This window comes from Mirounga leonina, unplaced genomic scaffold (assembly GCF_011800145.1).
Source record: "Mirounga leonina isolate KUSES-001 unplaced genomic scaffold, KU_Mleo_1.0 Mir_176, whole genome shotgun sequence".
Taxonomy (NCBI): Eukaryota; Metazoa; Chordata; class Mammalia; order Carnivora; family Phocidae; genus Mirounga; species Mirounga leonina.
The window spans coordinates 3,222,928-3,247,206 of record NW_023270454.1 but is presented as its reverse complement, the minus strand read 5'-3'; the positions used below and the strand labels follow the sequence as shown (position 1 = coordinate 3,247,206).

At 56.1% G+C, this 24,279-nt stretch overlaps 2 protein-coding genes across 9 annotated transcripts in view; one reads left to right on the top strand and one right to left on the bottom strand.

Moving 5' to 3' along the window:
• LOXL2 (lysyl oxidase like 2) overlaps positions 1–15,100 on the top strand; it is an 85,459-nt gene extending 70,359 nt beyond the window's left edge. For all 8 annotated transcript variants that reach the window (XM_035022570.1, XM_035022569.1, XM_035022566.1 and 5 more), the window contains 6 exons: positions 1,071–1,233; positions 4,355–4,598; positions 10,119–10,234; positions 11,340–11,476; positions 13,329–13,440; positions 14,164–15,100. In XM_035022570.1, coding sequence (XP_034878461.1) covers positions 1,071–1,233; positions 4,355–4,598; positions 10,119–10,234; positions 11,340–11,476; positions 13,329–13,440; positions 14,164–14,243 — 852 coding nt within the window. In that variant the 3' untranslated portion in view covers positions 14,244–15,100. The remainder of the gene's footprint in view (positions 1–1,070; positions 1,234–4,354; positions 4,599–10,118; positions 10,235–11,339; positions 11,477–13,328; positions 13,441–14,163) is intronic.
• A 1,161-nt stretch (positions 15,101–16,261) lies between these two features.
• Positions 16,262–24,279, bottom strand: R3HCC1 (R3H domain and coiled-coil containing 1). The gene is made up of 8 exons (XM_035023227.1): positions 24,154–24,279; positions 23,607–23,734; positions 23,096–23,233; positions 21,619–22,231; positions 20,434–20,606; positions 18,787–18,857; positions 17,299–17,394; positions 16,262–16,389 (listed from the first exon to the last, which is right to left on the bottom strand). Exons 1-8 carry the CDS (start codon positions 24,277–24,279, stop codon positions 16,262–16,264), a joined length of 1,473 nt encoding a protein of 490 aa, XP_034879118.1.

Sequence of the window (24,279 nt, the reverse complement as noted above, 5' to 3'; positions counted from 1 at the left end):
ATGAATAGTCCCAGGTCCTCAGTGTCCTGGCTCCAAACACTTTCTCAGTGTTTGGAGAAGAGGAAATGGCTGGAGCCCCATCTTGCTTTGCTAACCCTGACTGGTTAGCAAGGAGGGGGGCCTGTGCCCCGGAACAGGATTTCTTAGGGGGGGACTTGGGTCAGCTCTGAAGCCTTGCTGAGCCTGACTGCTGCCACAGGCTGGCTGGGTCCAGGGTAGGAGCTGAGTCCCGAGCGGAGGCCACCCTGTGGCTCCTCATTCCGGCATTCAGAAGGGACGGGCCTCCGAAGCCCCGCCCACACCTGCCAGGGCCCTGGCTTCCCATAGGGTCTCTGCTAGCGCTGCTTTGACAAGCCAAGGCACCCTCTGGGGCTCCAGAGAGAGAGGAAAAAACAGTGCCATTTGGCAGAGGGCTCGTCCAGCTATTTTCGTTCCCGGTCAGCTCATTCTTACGACACTTGGGCCTCAGCAGGGTCATGATGTGGGCCTGGATCTGCCATCGATTATACACCCTGTCCCTTCTCAAGGCCCCAGTTCTCTCTCTAGAGGATGAGGGGGTTCTCTAGGTAAGCAGAACCAATAGGATGTATGCATGTTGAGCTATCACGTGTAAATAGATTTCTTCTCTCCTGCCGATTCTGATCGATTGGTCGTGTCTCCCGGGAGCACTGTGCCGAGGATTCTGAGAGCACGGGCAGGTTTAGAGGAGAGAGGGTTGTGATGGACCAGTCATGTCTGCCCTGGGCTCAGGGCTGGGGAGCGAGCAGCATGAGTTACAGGTGCCTGCCGTTCCTGACACACAACACTGGACACCCATTTGACCAAAACCTTAGCTACGCTTTCTCCGCGGGGACCAGTGGCAGAACTGGAGCGTGAGGGTCTCCCCCACTCTGTCACCAACAAACTGCATGACTCTGGGGACATGGCTGGGTGTGCCTCTGCTGTCTCCAGCAGAAAAAATGGGCTCATTTAGCTTTAGCCTTGGGATTTTCCTGAGGCTGAAAGTTGACAGAATACGAGAAAGTGACAATTCAGGGTGACACGCTTCCCATTTCTTTTGATTCCTCCAGGAGACCTGGTATTGGCACGGAAATGTCTACGCCAACAAAGTGGTCATGAGCGGGGTGAAGTGCTCGGGAACGGAGCTGTCCCTGGCTCACTGCCGCCACGATGAGGACGTGGCCTGCCCCCAGGGCGCAGTGCAGTATGGGGCCGGAGTCGCCTGCTCAGAAAGTGAGAGTCCCTGGGGGTCACATCCCTCCTCCCCGCCAGCCTCCAAGAGGGGACCAAGAGTCCCACTGGTTATTCCTGGCCAGGCTCTGGGGCCTCTGCCATGAGCTGAGCCGACACTTAGCCTTTTCCCTCGTGAATCTGGGAGGTGTAAGAGGCCCCGGATCTGGCCAGAGAACTTGAGAACAGACTGCACCTGCCATTTATTAGCTGATCTTGGCAGAGTTAGTTAACCACTCTGATCTCTAGTTACTGTTTTTCCTGGACAATGGAAATTAAGTGTGACAGTGAATATGCACAAGTGCAGAGAAGACAATGATGCACCACCTTTTATGGTCATGGAGAGCTAGGGGAGGTCAGACCTGAGCTGGTGAGCTTCATGCGCCCACTGACCCCTTTAGACTCACCCAGTGTTTTCTAAGCCTTGTAAGGAGGGACTGGCCACCCTGGCGTGAGCTCATCTGGGCGGACAGCACTAGCTATTCATCCTGTCTGAGGAGGAGATCATCACCCTTACTGGCCTCCGCAGGAGGAACATCCAAGCAGAGAGAAGCAGTCCGGGGCCTTTTCTTTGCTTCTTAATTTATATTTGTAATATACCATCATTTCCAAGAGGAAAGTAACATAATATAAGCCTAAGTAAAATTCAAGGTAGCATAAGAGAAAAGCAGACATGAAAAGTAGGGCTGGCAAAAAGTAGTGGCTCAAAATGGAAATGAGAGAGAGGTTAATAAAAAATACATACTATAGAGTCCTAAACATTTACTGTTGGGAGGTCATAAAATTCACCACGAGCTTCCTAACCGCCAAAGGAAAGAAGGAAGTCATTTGCAATGTCCATGAGGTAGAAACACACCCATGAGATTAGAGAAGCCCACTGTTCTAGATTCTGAGATGGAAAGGGAATTTCTCATGAAGACAGACAGTTATGAGATAAACAGTGCCCTTGACACCTCATGGCAAGTGAGAAATGAGTTTCATGGGGCTCTGAGAACCCCTCAAATTAGTCTAAAGGCATCACTCAGGGTGACTACGGGAGCGGGGGCAGTGGCCATTTGGGCCAGGAACACAGCTCTTGGCGGATCTGGCTTAATGCATGTTAAGAGTATTCAGAGATGAAGTATATCCTTCAGGCCACCCTTCGTAATTACTTTTTCTCATCCAACCAGTTCCACCCTGTATCTGCAAGTCTTCCTTTCTCTCTCTCTCTCCCTCCTGACCCACCCCCCACCCCACCATACACAATCCATCTTTATTGTTACCTTTCCGTGTTTTCTCGACTCCCTCTACCTCCTTCCCTCCGGCTTCCTCGGCCCGTGCCCAGATGCCATTCTTCCAGACTGTATTTGTGCAGACACTCCTCCACGGGATCCCCACAGTGACACGTGTCCCTTCGATTGCTCCCCCTCCCCGAAGCCAGAATCAATGCTGGTCTCCCACTCACACCTCCATCCTGTTAGCAAACCCGTCCAGGCTTTCCCGCAGCACTTTAGGTGAATGCAGGGACTTGCACAAGGCACGTGTTGTCCAGCCTCATTTGGGGCCACCGTCCACCTCGCACCCCTCCTCGCTGGCCCAGCCACACAGGTTTTGGTGCTCCTTCATGCCTGAGGGGACTGGCCATGCTACTTAGCCTTGTAGAGCTACTTCCTGTAATCCCTGCTCCTCCTTCCAGGGAGAAACTAAAACCTAACTGCCTCCGGGGAAATCCTTCCTGACCTCCGCCCCCTGCCCAACTGGGTCCCTCGGTTATAATTTCCAACTCCCTCCATATTTCCCCTTCTAGCTCTGATCACAACTGTAATTAAGTAATTAAGATGGGCTTCTGTCTGTCTCTCCTGCGACAATGTAGGGTCTACCTTGTTCAGCACTGTCCAGAGAGCCTAGGGCAGGGTTTACTAGAATACTTGGCAGACGGGTGGATGAATGCATGCTTCCAATGAGCTTCTGGTGGATATTTTGGATGTTAGGGAGGTCAAGGCCCCGTTGCATGGCAGGTGCTGAGAACACAGCTCCCAGGCTACCAGCTCACTGCAGACCATTGTTATGTTCAGACTCCAGAGCTGGAGCTAGGCTGGTCTCCTCTCAGAAGAGAGAGCAATGGAGACCCATTCGCTCAGCTCAGACATAAGCAGAGGGGCTGTCCATTAAGTACTGACTAGGGTATAGACAATGAATAAGAGACCCATCACCCCCTCCAATAAAAGTGTGCCCAGGACACTGAGCACCGGCGATGCTGCTTTCTGGTGTGTGTCCTCCAAGACGAAGTATTTCTCAGCAATTGAGAGCCCTCTAACTGGTGTCTTCTACTCCCTACCCCACATCTCATCTGTGTGTCCCCTTCAGACTCTTCAGTTCCACGTCCAAACCCTGCAGGTGGATTTGCTCTCTAGAGGCTGCCGGCCCCAGGGGCTACAAGTGTGTCTTGAGAACACGCAGCCCTTCTGCCCAGCAATTTTACTTCTAGAAACGTGTTCTAAAGAAATAACTTAAGTTTCATACACAGATTTACTACAGGATGTTTATCACAGCTTTAATCTTTAACGGTGAGAAATGGCAAGCAACCAGTGTATCTAAAAATATGAGACAGGGTTATGAATTCAATATTATGTAGCCATGAAATACATGTGGTAATGGATATTTATTAGCAAGGAAATATGTCAAGATATATTTTAAGGGAAACGGTATTAGCAAACTGTAAATCTACATACAGTATCACACGTGTCGTAAACTGTATGTGTATCCTTCCCAGAAGGATCAGACCAAGGCATTCCTGGTGCTTTCTCTCCAGGAGGCACAATATTATTGCTATTGTTTGTTTTTTATTACAGAAAATCTCCAGCCACCCAAGAGTAGAGATCACAATATAATGAACCCTCGTGTTTTGCCCATCATTTTGCACTGACAGCTGTAGAGCTGTCCAAGAGGACGCTTAGAGGAGGGGAAGAGGAATTTGGGGTAGCATTCCTCAAGGAAGGGGACCTTGAGAGACCAGGAGACAATCCCAGCTGGTGGTGCTAGGCAGGATTGGGGGTTTGTCCCAGCTCAGGTGTCAGAAGCAAAAGACTTGGGAGGGGTGAGAGGGCCTCTCGTCTTGTTTGAACATCGTGTCTGCCCTCCCCAGCTGCCCCTGACCTGGTCCTCAATGCGGAGATCGTCCAGCAGAGCACCTACCTGGAGGACCGTCCCATGTTCATGCTCCAGTGTGCCATGGAGGAGAACTGCCTCTCAGCCTCGGCCGCCCAGACCAACCCCACCACAGGCTACCGACGCCTTCTGCGCTTCTCCTCCCAGATCCACAACAACGGGCAGTCTGACTTCCGACCCAAGAATGGCCGCCATGCGTGGATCTGGCACGATTGTCACAGGTGAGCCCTCCTGCATCACCCGCCGGCCACGCTGGCCCGACACGCTGCAGGGCCTGCATGGGATTCAGAATCGCAGGCTCCCTCTGAGACAGCCGAGAGGCCACACACCCAGGAGGCAGGGAGTCCGGGTCGCCACAGTGGCCTTCCACATTTACTGAGCCATTCTCCAGTCCCGGCTACCCCGGCCCCACTCACCTTCCCCGAGCCTGGTCTCTTTCTTGCCTCCGGTGCCTAATGTTAGGAAACAAACTTGGAGTACCCGATGTCTCTCTACTGACCCTTTGGTCGATGGTTTTCAAGTGCATCTACGGCAAGTTCATGCTCTGCAGGGTACTTGGGGATTCTGCAGTTTTTGGACTCTGAGTTCATTTATAGATATATTTGAGGGGCGCCTGGGTGGCTCATTCGGTTAAGTGTCTGCCTTTGGCTCAGGTCATGATCCCAGGGTCCTGGGATTGGGCCCCGCGTCGGGCTCCCTGCTCAGTGGGGAGTCTGCTTCTCCCTCTCCCACTCCCACTGCTTGTGCTTTCTCTCTCTCTCTCTCTGAATAAATAAATAAAATCTTTTTTAAAATATCCTTAAAATATATATATATGTGAAATATCTCGAGGAAGGTATTGGGTGTGGAGGCAAGAGTTCTAGGCCCAGTAGTCATGAGACCTGGTCTCTCAACCCAGCTGTGCCTCTAACCAGCTGCGTGATGTCAGGCCATCTGGGCCACATCACCTGGAACCTCCAGAGTCCCTGCCAGCCCTCAGCCTGTGGACTTGGCCCCAGTGCTATAAATCCTACACAAGAACAGAAATCCTAGAGCCAGCCCTAGCTCAACAGAAGCCACCCCATTCATCTCCTTGCCTTGTCTTTTCTTTTTCTTTGCCTTGATTCTTACTCTAGTGCAGAGCCCACTGCCCTAGCTTGTTCACATTTTCCTGCTGGGACCTGACTTGGGCAGGTAGAGAGAACAGCAGAAGAGAGCACACTTTTGAAAATGAAGGGGGGAGGCCCTGCCATGCAACAGGGCAGCAAGCCCCCAAGGGGTCCACAGTGAGCGCTCCCCCTGGAAGCCCTCCATCTCTGCAACAGAGCTCCCTGCTTCTCACAGGGAGGCCCGTGGGCTGGCAGAGTCAGCCTGTTGCAGACCTTTGCATCAGAATCTGCATTTTGACAGGATCACCAGGTGATTGTGTGCGTGTGACATTCAAGTCGGAGAAGCCCCGGCCCAGCTAGGACTAGGCATCCTTCCAGCTGGAAAACCTAGTGACCACTGTGAGAGGCACAAGAACTGACATTTATTGACCCCCTTCTAAGTGTCAGGTACATTTTCAAGGGTAAGGGAATGGGAGACTCGGTGTTTATATGACTTTTCCAGAAAGTCCAACAGGAAGTTGCCAGGCAGGGATCCCCAGCTCGTGTCTGACTCCAAAGCGAGTGCTCTTTCTGTTACCTCTGCTGAGTCTTCATCAGAAATCTGTCCTTGCCTGCTTCTGCGTGTCACAATGGATGGTCCAGTCACATTCAAATCGGTGTAGTGATAGAACTGTTAAATCTGTTTCAAAAGAAAAGACTAGGATAGAACTTACGGTGTTGATTTTCCTTCATAATTATTATCCATATGTTTTGAATGTCCTAATTAGCCAAAGAATTTTTGGTCTCTATATAGAAGCATGTCAGCCTTCTGCAGGGTGGATGTCGGAGAGTAAAATTAAAGTTATGACCAGACTGGTGCCAGATTTCCTTAGAGAACAGATGGGTGGGAGCCCTGGGGCTGTGGGGGCTGGTGCTGCCCACTGTAAGTTGGACATAATTGCATCTCTGTCCCACACGTGGCTGTCCACCCAGACATTACATGGTGGGAGTCTCTGTGGGACATCTGCTAGCTCTCCAAGCAGTGGTCTGTCCTCTAAGAGTACACATGGCAACACCATGGAAGTGTTTCTTCTGATCTGGAGCCCTGGGCATTCTGATCTCTTCCCCACCCCACCCCCTGCTTTTCCTGTCGTCCTGTTTCATTTCTTTGCTTACAGATGTTCTAGTCGGTGGTTTGGGAGGAATGGATGGAAAAAACATGCTGGCCAAGCATATGTTCCTTCAAGCCACCTCTTCCTTATCCATAACTGAGAACCTATGACCATGAGATCTCAGGGAGCATAAGAGGGTCCCCCTACCCCCTGCCCGGAGCCTCCAGAGCTCCAGGGGACATCTCCAAGCTCTGTAGGAGGACCTTTCAATCAGACTTCTGGCCCCAAACCTCGGTTGGGCCCCTTTGGGAGTCTGATGAAAGCAAGCCCTTCTCCCACTCCAAAAAAAAAAAAATTCTTTCTAGAAGATTAACCATCCTCTTTCAGCAGATTTACTGACTGTGGAGCCAAAGTTGAGAACCCTGGCTCAAATGAGTGTGTATGGGGATAATTATCATTCCCAAAGCAATTAATGCCAAGATGAGGAACAGAACTGTGTTCTTTGAAAGCCTTCACATGAAACCTAAAGACTGAACCCCTTAGCACCTTCCTTGCCAACCAGACATAGAGGAAAATGCCGAGTTGTCCTCTCCCATATGCATCACGCCCTTGGTCGATGACCCTACCTGTGGCCCAGGGAGCGGGGCCACACCTGTTTAACTGGCATGTCATGTCACAGGTCCGACAGGGTCCAGACAGAGCGGGGCACAGAGCAGCTCTGTCCCTGCTGTGGTCTGGAGACGAGCCCTCGCAGCACAGGCAGCCCCACAAGAGGCGCTGGGAGCTGGCAAGCAGGTGCCCGGCACAGGTGCCCCCCTAGCGAGCTGGGGACAGCCCTGCTACAAAGGGGAGACTTCCGTTTACTCTGCCCGGCTTCCACCACGTGCAGAGCAGGCTCCATGTTGGATCAAAGCCCCACAGATGCGATGTGGCCTCTGGGAGCCAATTTTAGGCCCTCGTCACATCCGTAGGGCTTTGTTCTGGCCGGAGGGCTCCCAGCACGTGGGGAAGGTGGGGTGGAGCAAGCAGAAGACCCTCGCCCTTCATGACAGCACCTCCTGAGCCTGGAACACAGCCCCCGTATTCTCGGCAATGGGAACAGGAGCATTGTCCCCAGTGCAGCTGAGCATCAGCCAGGACGTCCATTCTGGAGGCACCAGAGGATGAAAGGTGACAGCATCTACAGTGCACACTGACTCTCTGATTCAGTTTTATGTGGGCCCCAAGTGACCTGGGATAACAAAGGGTATACCCAACCCTGCCGTCCTCCTCTGGACTCACTTGGTCTGTTTTCCACGTATTCCTCATCTCCTCCTTCCACTGACACCATGTCTTAGAATACTGAGCTCCAGAGTCTTGTGGTAGAAGGCCGTCCTTCCTTTTCTCCAGATTACAATGACTTACACCAAGTGTCAGGTTACTCTCTCTCTCCTTAGGTTCTGGCATTTCTTTCCAAGTTGTAATCTCCCTAGGTCCTAGCCCATGGACCCAGCCCCCTCTTAGACTTCCAAAGGTCGGGACACCTCAGTGTGGAAAGAGGAAGTATACCCTCATCACCAATATGTGCCTTCCTGCATTCCTGGGGGCCCCATCTGTATTTCCTGGGGGCATGGGGGGCAGGGGTGCCTCGCCTCTACAGCCAGCCAGCGGGGAGGGGGACGTGGCCCCGGGGGTGATGTCCACACCTGTCCCAGAGGTAAAACACGGGAGCTCCAGGACTGCAGCCAGCTGGAATCAAGAGGCTCCAAACCAGCTCTTTCCCTCCTCGTGTTCACGGGGGAAAAACTGAAGAGCTAGGGAAGACTCTTAAATCAAGTCTGCAGGAAGCAGGAGGAGCAGGAGAAGGTCAGCCTTACAACAGTCCCTCTGTGGACTCTGTCTGAATTTTGTTTAGACAACGAAGTATAAACCCATTTCTCTTCAGTCTTTCCAGCCGGTAAACATGGTAACATAAACCCCTCTCTGAAAGATGCAGACATGTTTTACGCAGTGAGTCAGACCTCATGTCTCATCCTGCTCCTTCGAGAAGCCAAAATAGACGCGTTCAAAGTCATCACTTTGACTTGCCACAAAATGTATCCTTGTGAGTGTTCTCAGGGGGCCCCTGGCTCAGCATCGCTTTACCCAGAGACATGAGCAACCTGGGAAAAGCCCGTTAGGAGCTCCTGACATTATTTTTAGCACAAGCCAACATAGGAAGAAGGGGGAAAGAGCCTCTGATTTCCTCTCCGAGAACCTATCGTTTTAATCCCCCCCCTTGCCGCTGTCCTGACTGCCCCTACTCCGTTGGAGGGAGCCTGAGGCCGGCCCCGGGAGGCCTGGGGATGGAGGAAGGCTGGGAATGGTAGCAGCAGAGTAGCGATGGCGGTGCTTATGAAAATACTACCCGTGGTACTACCGTTAGCAGGAGTAACAACGAGAGAGTTGGCAGGTGCTGAGTACCCCTCTGTTCCAAGCCCCCTGGGAGCTCTTTCTGTGGTTTCTGATTCCGTCCTTCTGGGACCCCTAAGAGTGGGTCCTGTGATCATCCCCTCTTTCCTGAGGAAGAAGCTCCGCTAGTTTTGCTCCCCGAGCCTTGGGTGCCCTGTATTTCTACTCTCCACTTGCCGCATGTCCCTGTGATGCCGGAGACAAGCGTGTTCAAGCAGTCGCATGCGCAGGTGATACCCACGTTGCAGCTCTGGCTGGGCCTGGCCCGCCCGGTGCCTCAGGGAGGCCCCGGCCCACATGGCAGCCATCTTCCCCTGGTTTATTCTGAACCAAACACAGCACCGCTTTCCAAGAACCTGCATCTGTTCTCAATTCCTCGGGAGCAAGAGATGGAACACTGTTACACAAGAGTGCACCCTCCTCTGCTGTCACCCCGAGCCCACAGGGATGCGCCTGCCACGCTCTGCTCCTTCCCAAGGGACTGAGAGCCCCCTTTGCCCCTTCTGTCACATCCCAGGCGAGGGGCACAGACTCCTGCCGCCCGCTTCCCAGCTGGTGCCGTGGCCCGGGGCCTCCCTGCCTCGAGTCCGGGCTGTGGGAGGGTCTTGCCCGGATACCCCCTGCCTCTCCCGTGCCCGCTCTTCCCGCCTTCCCCCTCCTCGACGTGCCGTCCCCGCCACATCCCCACTTCAGAAAGTTTCCGGAGATCTCAGAAAGTCACTTTCATCAGTCTGCAGGAAGTGTACCAAATAGGGATGGGCTGGGAGGACCACCCCAGCGCCCAGGGGTTTAGAAAAAGCACTAAGGAGCTCTTCATGGATGGCGCGCACGGCCTGGCGGGCCCTCTGCCCCCCAGCGCGCCTCGCTAACCCCCACAAGGCCCAGGGCACTCGTGCAGGCTCGTTCCCGCTCAGCCGCTGGGAGGGCCGAGGCCTGCGCGGGCGAGGGCCTCTGGCGGGGGGCAGCACGGTTACGGCTTCTGCTTCTGCCCTCCCGTTCCTCAGGCCGTCACCCACTCGTCTTGAACGGGCCACCCCTTTGGACGCCCCGCTCGAGGCAGCTGCTGGTCGGCGGCACGGCTCCGGTCGCTGACCTCTGGGCCCTCTGTCTCTGTCTCTCTCGCTCGCTCCAGGCACTACCACAGCATGGAAGTGTTCACCCACTATGACCTCTTGAACCTCAATGGTACCAAGGTGGCCGAGGGCCACAAAGCCAGCTTCTGCTTGGAGGACACAGAATGTGAAGGAGGTATCTTTGGGTGGGTGGCTTCAGAGGGACTCCCATGCTCCCACCTGTCCTGGAGCCCAGGCCTGATGCCGGACTCTCACGCTGGCCACGGCTGACTCTCCTCAGGGCCCTCCGTGGCTATACTCGGGGCTGGGCTTGCGGGCTGGGCCTGCTGTGGAGGTGCTGGATCCCCCCGAGTCATGCCGGGGGGCACTGGCGGGTCCACATGGCCCCCAGGTGGGGCCAAACCTGGCCCGCCGTCCCCTCCGCCTCTCTCCCTGTGTCCCAGCATCAAGCCCCCACCCCACAGGCTCATGCCCCCCGAGTCAAGCCCAAATGACCCGCTCTGAGGTTCCCGGGTCTCTCGACGCCCCCAGACAGAGGCAGCACTCTGCTCACACGTCTCGGAGGCCGCCACAGCTGCACGGTGATCACCAGTGGGCCCGCCTGCCGCCCGACCTGCCTGGGGCTCAGGGCGACACAGTGCTGCTTCCCCATATGCCCCGTGCTTCGAGCAGTGCCCACACGTGGCAGCCTCAGTAAATGTGTGTTCACTAGTCAGTCGTGGACATGCCATGCCATGAGATCACACAGACCCATGGGTTTTGAGCACCTACTCTGTGCCAGACGACCAGCTGACCCAGTAAGGGTCAGATACACAAACCAGATCTGAGCCCACATCCAAGTGCTGACTCGCCAGAGGGTGGCAAGATGACCCCCCACAGTAAGCTAAGTATTAACCACCAGAGCTTTCCCAAATCACACTCCCTTCATTCCCAAGCTAGCGGGAATGCCAGAGTGGCCAGGAGGGCTTTGTGGAAGAGGGGCACTCGGCTGGCCCTAAAAGGACGGGTGGGATGTGGGTAGAGAATCCGGCAAGGGGTTCCGGGGACATGAGAACGGATCGGAAACCCATGCGGTGGGGATGGGACGCCAAGCCCAGATGAAGCAGAGAGTTGAGGGCTTGGGGGAAGGAAGAGATTTGCTGAGCGTGGGTTCTGGGGACAGCACCCCCCGGTGGGGCTTCTCGGGGTGCGGTGGCAGAAGGGGAGCGCAGAGGGCAGGCACTTGAGGCAGTGGGGCCAGGGTGCAAGGTGACCGGTCTTCTCTGTGCCCCTGCCTGCAGACATCCAGAAGAGTTACGAGTGTGCCAACTTCGGTGAGCAGGGCATCACCATGGGCTGCTGGGACATGTATCGCCACGACATCGACTGCCAGTGGGTCGACATCACCGATGTACCCCCTGGAGACTACCTGTTCCAGGTAGGAGGGGGTTCCAGCCCCGGCTGATGGCAGGAGGGCCCTATTCCCTGGTGATGTGGGAGGCAGCCCCCTTCCTGCTGGTGTCCAAACACAAAACGCGTGCAGGGAGGCCAGGCTGTCTGAAGTGCAGGAGTCCTGCACCCAGGGGCCGGCACATCAGGGTCAACCAGGTGACCTAGGTGTGGGAGGCATGCACGCATGCGGAGCACTGCCAACCTCCCGAGACATCCGCACTCAGTTAACACCTGGCACTTGCAAATCAAAATACATGTGCAGCCAGATCTGGTCCTCAGACCCTAGGGCACCCCACGCCTGCGTGTCCTTTGACACAGGCTCTGCCCTCCCCCACACCTCTCCCGGTGCCCTCTCCCGTCTGTGCTGTCAAGGCTGAAAGCAATCTCATGAAGAGCCATTCACTCGCAAGTGTTTGTGACTTGGGTCTCCCAGAAGAGTTGGCCTCGTGCAAGGGTCTGCAGAGGGGACAGTTCTCCTGCCTCCCTGCAGACACAGTGGCCCGTTCCAGCCATGGGAGCAGGGCCGCCGCATCCCCAGCCTCCCCGTCGGGACCACAGGTGCACTCGGGCCTGCGGAGGCTCCCTGGCGCCCTGTCACGTTCCTACACAGCCACCCGGCTTGCTTTCGAGCTGGCCCCGCTGGGTGGCAAAGTAGGTGACCAGAAATGTGTCATTCTGCCTTGAAAACTTGCCCAAGGGGGCATTCAGCCAGCCCAGAGCCTGGCCCATGGTTGCCACCCTGCAGACGGCCCTGGGAAGAACCAACACCTGCAGAGAAGTGACCACAGAGAGGCTTTGAAAGTCTTCCTAGGCTGGAAATCAGACAGCCAAGCACTTTTCCACCCACAAACCCCAAACCGCAGACTTGGAGAGGCCCAACCAAAGTGCTCTTTATTTTAAAACCTGAATATCCATGTCTCTGTGCACGTACACGGTGCATGGGGGTTTGTGTGTGAGGTCTGCTATCACTCTGCCGGGTGAATGGGTATCATCTTGGGTCCTGACAAATGCCATCTATTTAACGGTGGCTCATTGAAAGCTTGATGCCAGGCCTGGCCGTGCCTAAACCCTGTGAACGCAGGTAGCCCCCCAGGGATGGGCTCTACCAGTACTCCCATTTCACAGCCGGGCAAACCCTGATCACATTTGTGTCCCTGACGCCTGAACTATACAATTCGCTAATTAACTCAATAGGAGTGTGTCAGTGCCTCAGATTAAGGAAAAGAGTATTTCCCTTGGGCCAGACTCGGAGCTTTAGCTGTTTGAGAGCCCTGGCCTGGGATTCACTGAGCCTCTCCGTTCCCATGTGGCTCCGTGTGCAGACATCAGTAACGCTGCCAGGGGCGGGAGAGAGCCGGGTGAGGAAGAAGTGGCCTTCCAGGCAGAGGGGCCTGCGGGCAAAGGCTCAGAGGCAGGGCATGTGTGACGTCACACCTCCAGGAGCAGAGAGCCTGGTCCTTGTCCCCACCTCATCTCAGCACGTCCTGCTCCCCAGCTCCCTTCTAGTTCCTATCAACAGCCTCTTTTGTGGCCTCCCTGGGCCCCAACTCCTGCCTCTACTAACCTCAAGCCTCCGAGGGCCCCCAGGAGAGGGTAACCCCTTTACGAAGGCCTCCTTGTGGGAAGGGGTATGTGTGTGAACCACACAGAGGCCGACGGCCAGGGGCGCACACTCTCATGCCGCTGGGCCTCGCCCCCTCATCTCGGGCCAGTCCTGCCCCAGCACCAGCCATGCTCCCTCTCATGAGGTCGCCCCCGCTCTGGAGGCAGGGCTGGTCTCGGCGGGGTCCGGGCCCCGGCAGGACTCAGCAGCCCACTCCGATCTTTCTCGCTCCCAGGTCGTCATTAACCCCAACTACGAGGTCGCGGAGTCTGACTACAGCAACAACATCATGAAGTGCAGGACCCGCTACGACGGCCACCGCATCTGGATGTACAACTGCCACATAGGTAAGGCCCTGGGAGCCCCCCAGGCCTGCCAGGTACCCCCTGCAGCCCACCCGTCCGGGAGACAGGCAAGAATTGCCCTGCTTTGTCGAGAAATCCGAACAGCCTCCTAATCTGGGTAGAGCGCGGGGACTGGAGCCAGCCGCCCATTTGCACACACAGGAAGGAAGCTGTAGACACATAAGGCCTGGATGGAGGCTGGGTTTTCGCAGCCAGCTCTGGCCAAGGAGGAGGGCGGCACCCCGCCGGGCTGGAGCTGAGGCCATCTCCTCGCTACGCCTGTGACCTCAAACGTGGGCGTCAGCAATTTGTGGGTTCTGTGTATCGTTTCCCTCTGTTGAGAACTAGAAGTTAGTCAACAACTGTGGCTCCTGGTTGCCAATAAAGAAACTTTTCCTTGCATCATGCACACTGGGGAACAAAAGGGCAAGTAGGGCTTCCTCTCCTGCAGGAAAAGCGATGGCCCCCCTCCCTTGCTGGCAAAAACTAAACTCGCCAGGGTTAGCCATGCCTTCGCTCAGCTCCGACAGAGCACCTGACCCATGCGTGGCCCTCGGGGTGGCCAGCACCTAGTGGCCGCCCTCGGGGCGTCACACAGAGGTGGCCCCAGCAGGCCGCCTGGTGGACGGCGGTGGCTCCAGGGCCCCCGAGGCTGACAGCTCCAGTGTGGGAGAAGGCTGAGCATCTGGTTTGCCAAACTCTGTCTCCCCCATGCCCACCCCTCAGGTGGTTCCTTCAGTGAAGAGACGGAAAAAAAGTTTGAACACTTCAGTGGACTCATAAATAACCAGCTCTCCGCACGGTAAAGCACCAGGTCACCTCCTGTCTTCAGGCCACGGCGCATCTTCCCCGACAACTGCAGTCTGACGGATGGCCACCCTCCCCCCTCGTCCAGCCCAGCCCCTGCCCTGTCCCGACCCCCGGCGGCCATGTCCAAGGCTCGGGGGGACACGGCATGCCCGTCATCTGCTGGGGGCTGCTGCCTGACCTCTGGAGCCTGGGACGACCTGGGAAGACCTCCAGGGTGGGGCCTGACAACAGGGTCCCGGGCACCAAGAGCCATCTTGTCTGGGACCCCAGGAGCACAGTGAGCAGCAGTCTGTCCTGCCGAAACCACGGGCCACCCTGAGTAGGACACCACCCCACTCAACTCACGACAGATAAAAGGCCATGTTGGTGGTGGGAGCTATCCACCCAAGGCGGTCAGGCTGAATTCCATTTTTCCTCCCGCTAGGTCATTTCCAGACAACCTGAATATCTAGACCTCTCTTCCAATGAAACAGACTGCCTCTACTCTGTTATATTCACATACACAAATAATGCTGCCACGTGTTTTCTACTTAGGTGAGCTCAGAGTTGGTGCTTTCCCTCCCCCCTCCTAAATCCTCTTACAAGATACCATTACTATATTTTCACAGACTTTGAAACACGAAGTAATTTAGTGGCATTTAATATTGGGCCTCTGGGCCTCTGAAAGTATAGCTCAAAAGAAAAACCAACCCAGCCGTGTAAGTGACTCATCTTTCTGTTGTTCCAGTTCTGTGGGTAACTGATTTAACGGTGCTATAACCAGGGTCCTGGGTGATGAGGACACCCACCGAGCGCCATGTGTCATCACAGACACTTACACATACTTGAAACTTGGAATAAAAGGTTTATGATACGCATCTGTGTTTCATTTGGGCCCCTGCACCCAGCCCTGAGCAGCAGAGCTCCCGCGGATGGTGGGCGGGGAGGGGGCCTTGCACACCCTCTCAGGTTCGCGCTGCAGAGACGGGTTCCCGGGGCGCCTGCAGTAGCCACCACAAAGACGGACTGGACTCCTGCCTTCCGACAGCAGCAGTCTAAGGTCACAAAAACGCAAGTCCTGACCCTTCCTTAACTCGTGTTCTTCGTGAGTCTGTGGAGCACGGCAGCGGCATGAGGACAAGATGGGACACCCAGATGTAAACCGTCCTGGGAGGCGCCCACAAGGCCGGCGGCCGGCCGGACTCTGAGGGGGGCGGTGACGCGAGGCGTGCACACCAGCACCAGCAGGGCGAGCTCTTCCCAGCGCGGGCAGGGTGGGCGGCCAGGGCGGGCCGCTCTCACCCGGGCATGGGGGCTCCCCTTGTCTCAAGAGCATGCTGCGGCCCAGCAAACCGGAAGGGTCCACCATGACCCCAGAGCACCAAGGAGGGCCGCCTGGGCACCGATTTCACCCAAACCAGAAACACGAGTGACCCGAGACCTTGTCCCCGAAGATGCCCTTGTCCCTGTGAGGGAGTCAAATTCAGCGGCCGTCTCAGGGGTTGCCTCTTGGCTTTGTTCATGGTTACCGAAGTGCACAAAAGGCCTTCTGTGACCCACAGCAGCAGGTAACACTGGGACCAGGTCCAACGGTTGGTGCCCTGCAGCACGTGACAGCAGGTTAGGATGCCTGACGTGTCAGGAGACCAGGCAGGTGTCACACACCACAGGGGCAACCTGCTCCCCCCACCCCAAAACTGGGTAAACCCTGGGCAAAAATGCCTTTGAGGCCCTGCTGGGATCCTCCAGGCCAACCTGGAGGACCCATTTCTTCAGCAGCCCCAGGTCTAAAGTGGGAGACAAACAGCACCCCCTAGTGTTCCCTGGCAGACCATTTCATTCTGAAGCAACTTTCAAGTTTTTATTTTTTCGAGTTCAACTCCTGCAACTAAACCAAACGAAAGCCCACCACGCCCCATAGGGACACCCTAGCAAACCGCACAGGGCTATTCTGGTGTCCGTAAAGGCTTGTGGTGTTGAGGCACCAGCCTAGTCCTGCGGGCGCCAATCCAGGCTTGCTGGGCCTCTCAGGGCCTCAGGGAGGTAGACACTCAACTGCAGGCCGCTCTTTCTTCTTATGTTGGAGCCCCAGGGCCCGGGCCACCAGCCTCCTGGCCACTGCTGTATTTGTCTGTGGTCTCGCCTTCGCCAGACGCAGGAGCTCTAAAAGGAAAGCCCCATGGGATGAGGACTTGAATTCAAAGCTATGGCCACCACTCTTCCCAGCGGAGAGCCAACCTCTAAGACCCAGCTGTGCCCACAGCATGGCCAGATGCCCGTGGAGTCCTCGCCTAATCCTGCCACCTCTCCCTCTTCCCTGTCTGGGCCACCTGGGAGGGAAATCAAGTCAAGATGGGACACCCAGAGCTCTTGGACTGACAGGAAATTTACTGTCCTCAAGTCTGAGGCAAAGGCCACAAGGGCCACAAGGGCCACAAGGGCATCGGATGGCCTCAGCAGGCCTCTTCTGAGCCAGTCTCGCCAGCCACTGTGCAGCCACGGAAAACTGGCCTCTAACACCCCCAACCACGCTTTCGGGAAGAACAAGAGGAAAAAGGAGCTATCATTTATTTGGCACCTTCTGTGTGCCAGGCTGTTTTATTCACCCCTCCAGTCTACCTGGTACAATCTGCTTATTCTACAGAGAGAAGAACCAGCTCACAGACGTTAGGTGACTTGCTCAAGGTCAACTTAAATAGGTGCCAGAAGCGGGATCACACCCAGGGCTGACCCCAAAATCCAAGCTCTTTTTACCCCACTGTAAAATATGGTTTCTATGGCCCTACAGGAAAGACTGAGCTTTTCCCTGAGCAACACCCAGAAGAGGTAAGCACAGGAGGGCAAGCCCAGAGCACAGCGGCTGGCGAACAGCTCTCCCTAATGGAGCCCTTCTTCCCTAGGCATCCCTGGGCCCCTGGGGTGCGGGAGGAGCACCCCTTTGGCCACGGGAGCCCGGCGGTCCTAAGGCGCAGAGCTGAAGAACAAGCAATGAATTCGAGGGAAGGCCCCACCCTACCCAACCACTCATATGCTGACACAGCCTTCCCATCAGGACATAGCCGGCCTCCTTACTTGGCCTCTGCAAGGCTTTCAGCTTTGACTGCTTGGTTCCCTGCGTGAGGGGCCGGATCTTGAGCACAGAAAAATCCTTGGTCAGGGCTTCAGCAGCTATGGAAAGAAAACAGACCTGGAGCCATCCCTGTTCCTCCTGGTGAGGCCCCGTCAGGGCCAAGGAACGCATGTATCACCCCAAACTGACGGAGCTGCTCTGTGCACCCATCTGAAGCTCGGGGACATGGCTGCCCTGACACCACTCCGAATGGGCAAGAGACGACCGCCACCTGTTCGCCTCATGCCCCCAGAGCCCCGCAGGCCTGCACGCCGCACCCGTGCTCTCAGATGGGAAGCTTCCATGCTCTACCCTGGGCCGGTCAGGAGCCACACCAGCGAGGCTGCAACCGTGGACATCAGGGAAGGCAGGCTCCCACCTTCCAAAGCCCAGGAGCTTCGACTAAACTCTCCCCCTTCCCCACTCAAGACCCTCCCGGGGCATGCCCTCACTGCCCATGCCCTCACTGCCTGGAGCTGTGCTGGGGCCATGGGGTACTTGGGCTAGGTACGTACTGCCGGACACAGCAGGTTGGAGCTGCAGGTGCAAGCCGCCCCTTCGTCCACGAGGATGCTGAGGCCCGACAGGACCTGCTCCTCACACACAGCGTGGCAGAGCTCAGGAGGTAGCCACGGCCATGCCACACCCAGTGCTCATTCTCTCCACGGCACCCCGTGGTCATCCTCCCTGCCTGCCCTCAGTCAGCTCCTTCAGGGGGCCTGCAGCAGCCCCCACGCCCCAGCTTCCTGCTCCCTCAATGCCACAGGCTCCCTGAGAACTCGGCCCGCACCAGCTATGGCCTCTTCCAGCTCTGGTGTTCAGAAGCTCGTGGTTATGGAAAGTCCAGCCAAGGGGGTCGGGGGTCTTGATAAATACACCCAAAGTGAGCCACGGTGGGGCAGGGGCGGCTTGGGGAGTGGCCGAGAGGGGGAAGGAGCACTGCGGTCACAGCCAGGGGGCTGGCCGACATCCCCAGATTCGACACTAAGACGCTCTGTAACCTGGGACAGACCGCTGACATTCTGGAAACCTCGGTCTCAGAGTAGGTCTGACCTACTTCTTGAGGCTGCAGTGAAAGCCGAATAAAATGCATCTGTTTGAACCATATGAAATTGCCAGTATTTTAAAGGTTTTTTACCCATAAAAAGAGCACATTCATATGATTTTGTTTCACATGCAGAAGCACCCAGAGCTCAGCCCATGACATGTGCTCAGTAAACATCACCGGACTCAGAAAACTCTGACCTGAAGGCACTACCATGAACAGGAGAGGGTGTGAGCTGCCTGGCCCGAGCGCCCCACTCTGCCGCCTCTGAACTTCCGGACCGGGCGGGCTGGGCCGCGGGCTGCCAGTCCACCTGCTCAGGTGAGCCCGCACCCCGCACATGGGTGACCTTCCCTTGTCAGCGGCAGTCAGAGAAAGGGCCAAGCCCACCGTGAAGCTGCATTACCTGAGGCCAGGCAGGGAAAGACACCGAGCGCGTGCGTATCATCTACCCACTGAATCCTGAGCCCCTTCTCTCTGTGCCAAGGAAGAGGAGACAGAGTGAGTACAAAAGCAAGGGGCAAAAACCCCTTCTGCAAAAGGAATCCCCTCCCACCTCCAATCCTCCAACACTATGAGCCCAAAACAAGTTCCTATCTCCCCTGCGGAGACAACCCTTTGCAGCAAACTTTCTCAAAGACCACACGGTTAGCTTCAGAAAGACAAGTGTCACCCCTGTTGACTGGTGGGTCCCAAATTCCTAGAACTGAGGAAAACCGGACTCAAAGAGCTCAAAGACCACAGTGCCAAAGGTGAAGACAAAAGGGTTTACCTGCTGGGGACGGGGCAGAACCTAAAATAAGCCTGTCAGTGTTACTGCTCCTGATCAGCTTTCTTCCTACTGCTCAAGAAAGCCACACTGAGTCTGGGGCTGATGAGAGGCCGAAAGCAGTCTGAGGCCCCTGTTTCTCTGTGGGCATCGCCCGCGCTGGCTGAACGAGTCACAGGTGGCCCCAGTTTGGCTGCACCTTCAGGGAGCGAGAGCAGATGAGCCCCTCATGCCCCACCAAGCTGCCCCTTCAGCCTTCCTCAGGCTCAGGCTCAGGGAGGCAAGGGAGGGCAGTTTGGAAAGCAGTCAGAAAAGGGGACCATGAAGAAAGGGATCTTTATTTTTTTATTTTCATTTTTTTCAAAGATTTTCATTTTATTTATTTGAGAGAGCAAGGGGGAGGGGCAGAGGGAGAGGGAGAGAGAGTCCCAAGCAGACCCTATGCTAAGCGTGGAGCCTGACGCATGGCTCGATCTCAACACCCTGAGATCATGACCTGAGCCGAAACCAAGAGTTGGACATCTAACCAACTGTACCACCCAGGCGCCCCAAGAAAGGGATTTTTAAAAAACTAAGCTGGAGGAACGCCTGGCTGGCTGTCAGTGAGGCATGTGACTCTGGATCTCAGGGTTGTGGGTTCGAGCCCCATGTTGGGTGTAGAGATTACTTAAAAACAGAATCTTTAAAAAATAAATAAATAAAAGACTACACAGAAAAGAGAAAGGAGACTGGAGAAAGGAAAATGAGCATTAAAAAAAGAAAGGGAGGGAGGGAAGAAGGAAGGAAGGGAGAGGGAGGAAGGAAAAAAAGGAGAAAAGATTGGAGTTAGATCAAGAAATTTGGGGAAACAGAACTCTCTGCTTGCAACATACCCCCTTGGTGCCCATCTCCACCTGACTCTGCCCCAGGGCATTTAGGCCCAGCTCACCCCAGAAACAGTTCTTGCACGGGAATGGCCCTCAGTCTGTAGACTGACTGACGGACTGGGTGACCGGGACGTGGAGCAAGGGGAGGCATCCCGATCGGGGGCCCGGCTCCTGGCAGGCGTGTGGGTGTGCAGGGGGCAGGATGGAGGTCTGCCGCCGCGTGCCCGCAGGACCAGATCTAGGGCCCACCATGGAGTCATGGCCAGCAGGAGTATGGAGCGCAGAGCAACCACATCCACTTTCTGCCCTTCCTTCCAGACAGTAGACACTGGGGGAGCGGCAGGCAAGTGTGCCCAACAACAAAGTGATGTCCTAGCGCCCACCTCCCCTGCCTCCCTGAAGCCTCGAGAGCACTCACTGGAACTCGGAAAATGCGGCCAGCAGATCCTCAGTCTTGAGTGTCGGCTCAAAGTCATAGATCTCCACCACATGGGCGAAATCCTTCTCTCCAGGCAGCCCCTCCACGAAGGAGGACGTGTCCACATGGATCTTCTCTACCTGAATCTCCTTCTCAGTCAGGTTGTCTGTTATCTGGGAGAGACCACACCCTTTAGCAAGGGGAGCTCGGACACCTGCTCTCAAAACCACACACAGAGTCCTGAAGAGAGAAGCAGGACTCCCCGGCAGGGAGCAGAGCACCCCAAGTGGCTTCCCGCTTCCCACAGGAGCCACACCTGGCGGGAGTCCGGGAATGGCAGGAGGAGGGCAGAATGGGCTAGAAGGTGGAGAGGTGGGACTTTTAGGGACGGTAACTTACTTTTATGGAGTCCCCATTGGGGAACTGGCATTTACATGCATTATGTTCCACAGAATCCTGAAAACTATACTCTATACACCCCCTTTGCAGATAGGAGTACTATATATCAAAGGGCTAAGTAATTCTGCCCAAAGATACATGGTCAGCAAGTAAGAGACAGAACTGGGCAAGTCCAGGATCTTTCCTCCCCTTATCATCAATGTGACATTAAGCAAGTCTACCTGGTCTTTAGCCTTCACATATAACATAGTAATAAAAGACGCCCACCCTCCCACCCGAACACCACAGCCAGTCTCGGGGACAGACACACCGTTCCAAGGAAAGGAGATTTGTAACACAAGGCCTCAGGCAGAAGAACCATTCTCATGACCCAGGCTTATAGTCCCTTACGAAGCATTTCCTCGTATATCCTACCTGTTACCTTGTGAAGCAAAGTATTACTATCTGCTTCTCAGATGAGGAAATGGGAGATTTAGAAAAACAAAAGGACGTGCCCATAGAGAAGCTTGTCAACAAGCTCCTACATGATTGCACAGGGACCCAAATCCACACCCTGACCCCATATCCAGAGCCTCGTCCCCTCCACTATGTCAGTCCCGACTTCTTGAGGAAAGTCCCAGTGCTCCACCCCTACGTCTCCTAAAGGACCCCTATCAGCCAACACCCAGCCCTGCTCAGCCAGTGCACACCCTGCCCCTCCTGGCCAGGACCCTTGGTCTCCACCGGCCCGCGACCACACCCACCTCACTTCCACCCTCCCTTTTCTGGGCTTAAGAGCCTCATCACCTCCTGAAGCAGCTCACTGTAATCGTCCCCAGAGCCGGAGCCAGGCCCCTCCTCTTCCGCCTCTGCCTCTTCCACCTCTGCCTCTTCCGCCTCTGCCTCCGGGCTCTTCTCCACCTCATGCCCATTCCCCTCTTCCAAGTCCAGCCGCAGGCTGCACCCCAGCCTTGTGGCCATCTCCAACCCATCTCCCATCCCTGAGTGGCTCTCAGGCTGTGGGGACTCAACACCAGGTGGGTCCAGTAGCTGCTCATTGTCACAGTGTTGGTCTGGGCCCTCTGGGTCCTCAGGTGCCTGAGTCATCAACACAGGGAGGTCCTGATCAGAGCTGAGGTCCCCAGCACCAACATTTCCAGGCTCTTCCAGGAGCCCACCAGCTGGAGGGTCTCCCTGGGGCACTGGGGTAGAGGATGGTACCCCTTCTTCTTGCCTGCGCAGTACTCGGGGCACATACAAAGCCTGATCCGGTTTGCGTCCGCGATGCCACCGGCCGGCCCATGCTCCTCGAGGACCAGCAGGTGCTCCTTGGTTTGAGGTGGGCCGGGGACCTCGGTACTTGCTAAGCTGGGAGGCAGGAGGGTGGCAGGGGCCAGAGAGTCCATCTGAACTGGGTAACCTGGAGCAGGAACAGGAGGTGTGATCAGAGCAGTGTTAAGGACAATGGTTTACTGGAGCTACCTGCCATTCAGGCATGAGGCTCTCGAGTCAGCATTAGGCCAAAACCAAAGCCAAAATGACCCGTGGAAAGACCACAGGAAGGCACTGCAGAGGAAGCTGAATGCCAACTTTGAAGAAGAAACACCAGCTCTCCCTCTGGTGTTATCAACTACATAGAGATAGCTGAATCTTCGGGTACACACTAGATAAAAGTAAGTGCTTGCATTTAGGAACCTGGTTATTAGAAAAATATACAACTTTGGGGGTGTCTAGGTGGCTCAGTTGGTTAAGCGTCCCACTCTCGATTTCTGCTCAGGTCATGAACTCGGGGTCACGATCTCAGGGTTGTGGGATCAAGCCCCACATCGGGCTCTGTGCTGAGCATAGAGCCTGCTTAGGATTCTCTCTCTCCCTCTCACTGCCCCCCTCTCTCTCTCTAATAAAAAAAGAAAAAGAAAAAAGAAAAATACATAACTTGAAGCGCTAGGATCATAGCCGCTATGGTAAGATCCTGTGAGATGCACATGGTAACAGAGATGCGTGAGCCTCAAGTGTGCTTCTCACAGTCCATGGCCTCTCAGAGCAAGCACTCTCACTGCTTAAACTGCTCTATTTTTCTCTCTTTCGGCCCAAGTGTATAGTTAAATTTGCTGAATGAATCCCCCAAACAACGCACAGCTACTCCACTGCTAAAACAGAAGGCGTCATTGACTTTAAGCAGCTGAGGTGGGGACAGAGGAAGCAGCCTGTCCTGGTTCCTGACCAGCTTACCCACCAACCCACAAGGAGCTACTGAGGACCCCCATGGCACTAAGATACACACCTGATATCCAAGTGACAGATGACTGTCCTTCTCTTCCAGCCCTCCCCAACAGAGAAGCTGCTCAGAAGATCGAAATTCTCTGCTGTCCTGTGGATCAGGTATCGGAGGCGACTGGAGAGCGGGGGGAAAAGAAGTACCCTGGGAAGGGATGGGAATGAGTGCTGAGCAGGGACCTAGGGCCTGACGCCCACCAGGTCCATGCCCAGTTTACAGGAGGCTTGACACTAGGCTCCCTCGCCGACTGCAAAGGACGTGAGCACAGAGGTTATCACAGGGAGTTACTGGTACCATTCCACTCCTGTGCTGACACCCTTCGATCTCTGGGTGATGCTCAGAATTACACCGGGAAGATGTGGCTGAGAGAGGCTGTGGCTAGGAGGTTATTAAACCCAAAGGCCAAGATCAGAGGCAGGGAGGAACCAGCTACTTGGGAAGGGGGCACAGGGGGCTCCGCGTGAGCCCGCCCTTCCCGCACAGGCAGCTGCCCCCACCCCCCGGCACTCCAGCTTACTTTGACAGCTGTTTCTGCAGCAGAAAGCGGTCCAGCTCCTCCTGGATGCGGTGCACAAAGTCATTCTCGGCGGAGGAGAGGAAGACGCCGTCCAAGCAGAGAAGGGCCAGGGTGACAGGTGAGAGAGCCTGCGGGGCAGTCGGACCCGGCGCGATCAGAGCACAGACCCCGGGCCCACCCACAACCCCGAGTGGCGGTGCCGAAAAGGTCTTAGAGGCATCGCGACCAAGGTCTCTCCTCTGACAAATGAGGAGCCAGGCCCCGACGAGGGGAAGGGACGTGCCCAGAGTCCCCGGGCAAGTCGGGAGCGGGGCCAGGGAGGCGCCTCCTGGCCCGGCGGGAGCGCGCACCCCTGCACGGCCAGCCCTACGCTGCCTCGCCCTCCCCGGGGCGGGCCCGCCGCCCACGCCCGGGGAACCCGCGCGGCGCCTCGGGGGCCTGCTCGGCGGGCGCGGCCTGCCCTTCCCAGGCCCCGAGCGAGAGGCCCAGGGGGCGCGGGGCGTGCCCGGGGTGGCGACCCGCCGCCAGGCCCGCACGCCGCACTCACCGCCGCGGCCCCACGCGTCGCCGCCGCCGCTCTGAGGGTCCCCGGAAGCCCGCGCGCCCCGGAGCGCCCCAGCACCACCCGGCCTCTGCGGAGCCACAGCGCCGCCGCGCGGCCCGGGGGAGGCAT

Bases quoted from the DNA above. Each gene is read 5' to 3' on its own strand.
- R3HCC1 (XM_035023227.1), bottom strand. From the start codon at position 24,279: ATGCCTCCCCCGGGCCGCGCGGCGGCGCTGTGGCTCCGCAGAGGCCGG. The intron at 22,232-23,095 runs GTGTGTATCTTA...TTCCTGCTCCAG, and splicing joins ATCTGTCACTTGGATATCAG to GTTACCCAGTTCAGATGGAC. The intron at 16,390-17,298 runs GTAAGGAGGCCG...CTTTCCTTTTAG, and splicing joins GAAAGCCTTGCAGAGGCCAA to AGCTCCTGCGTCTGGCGAAG.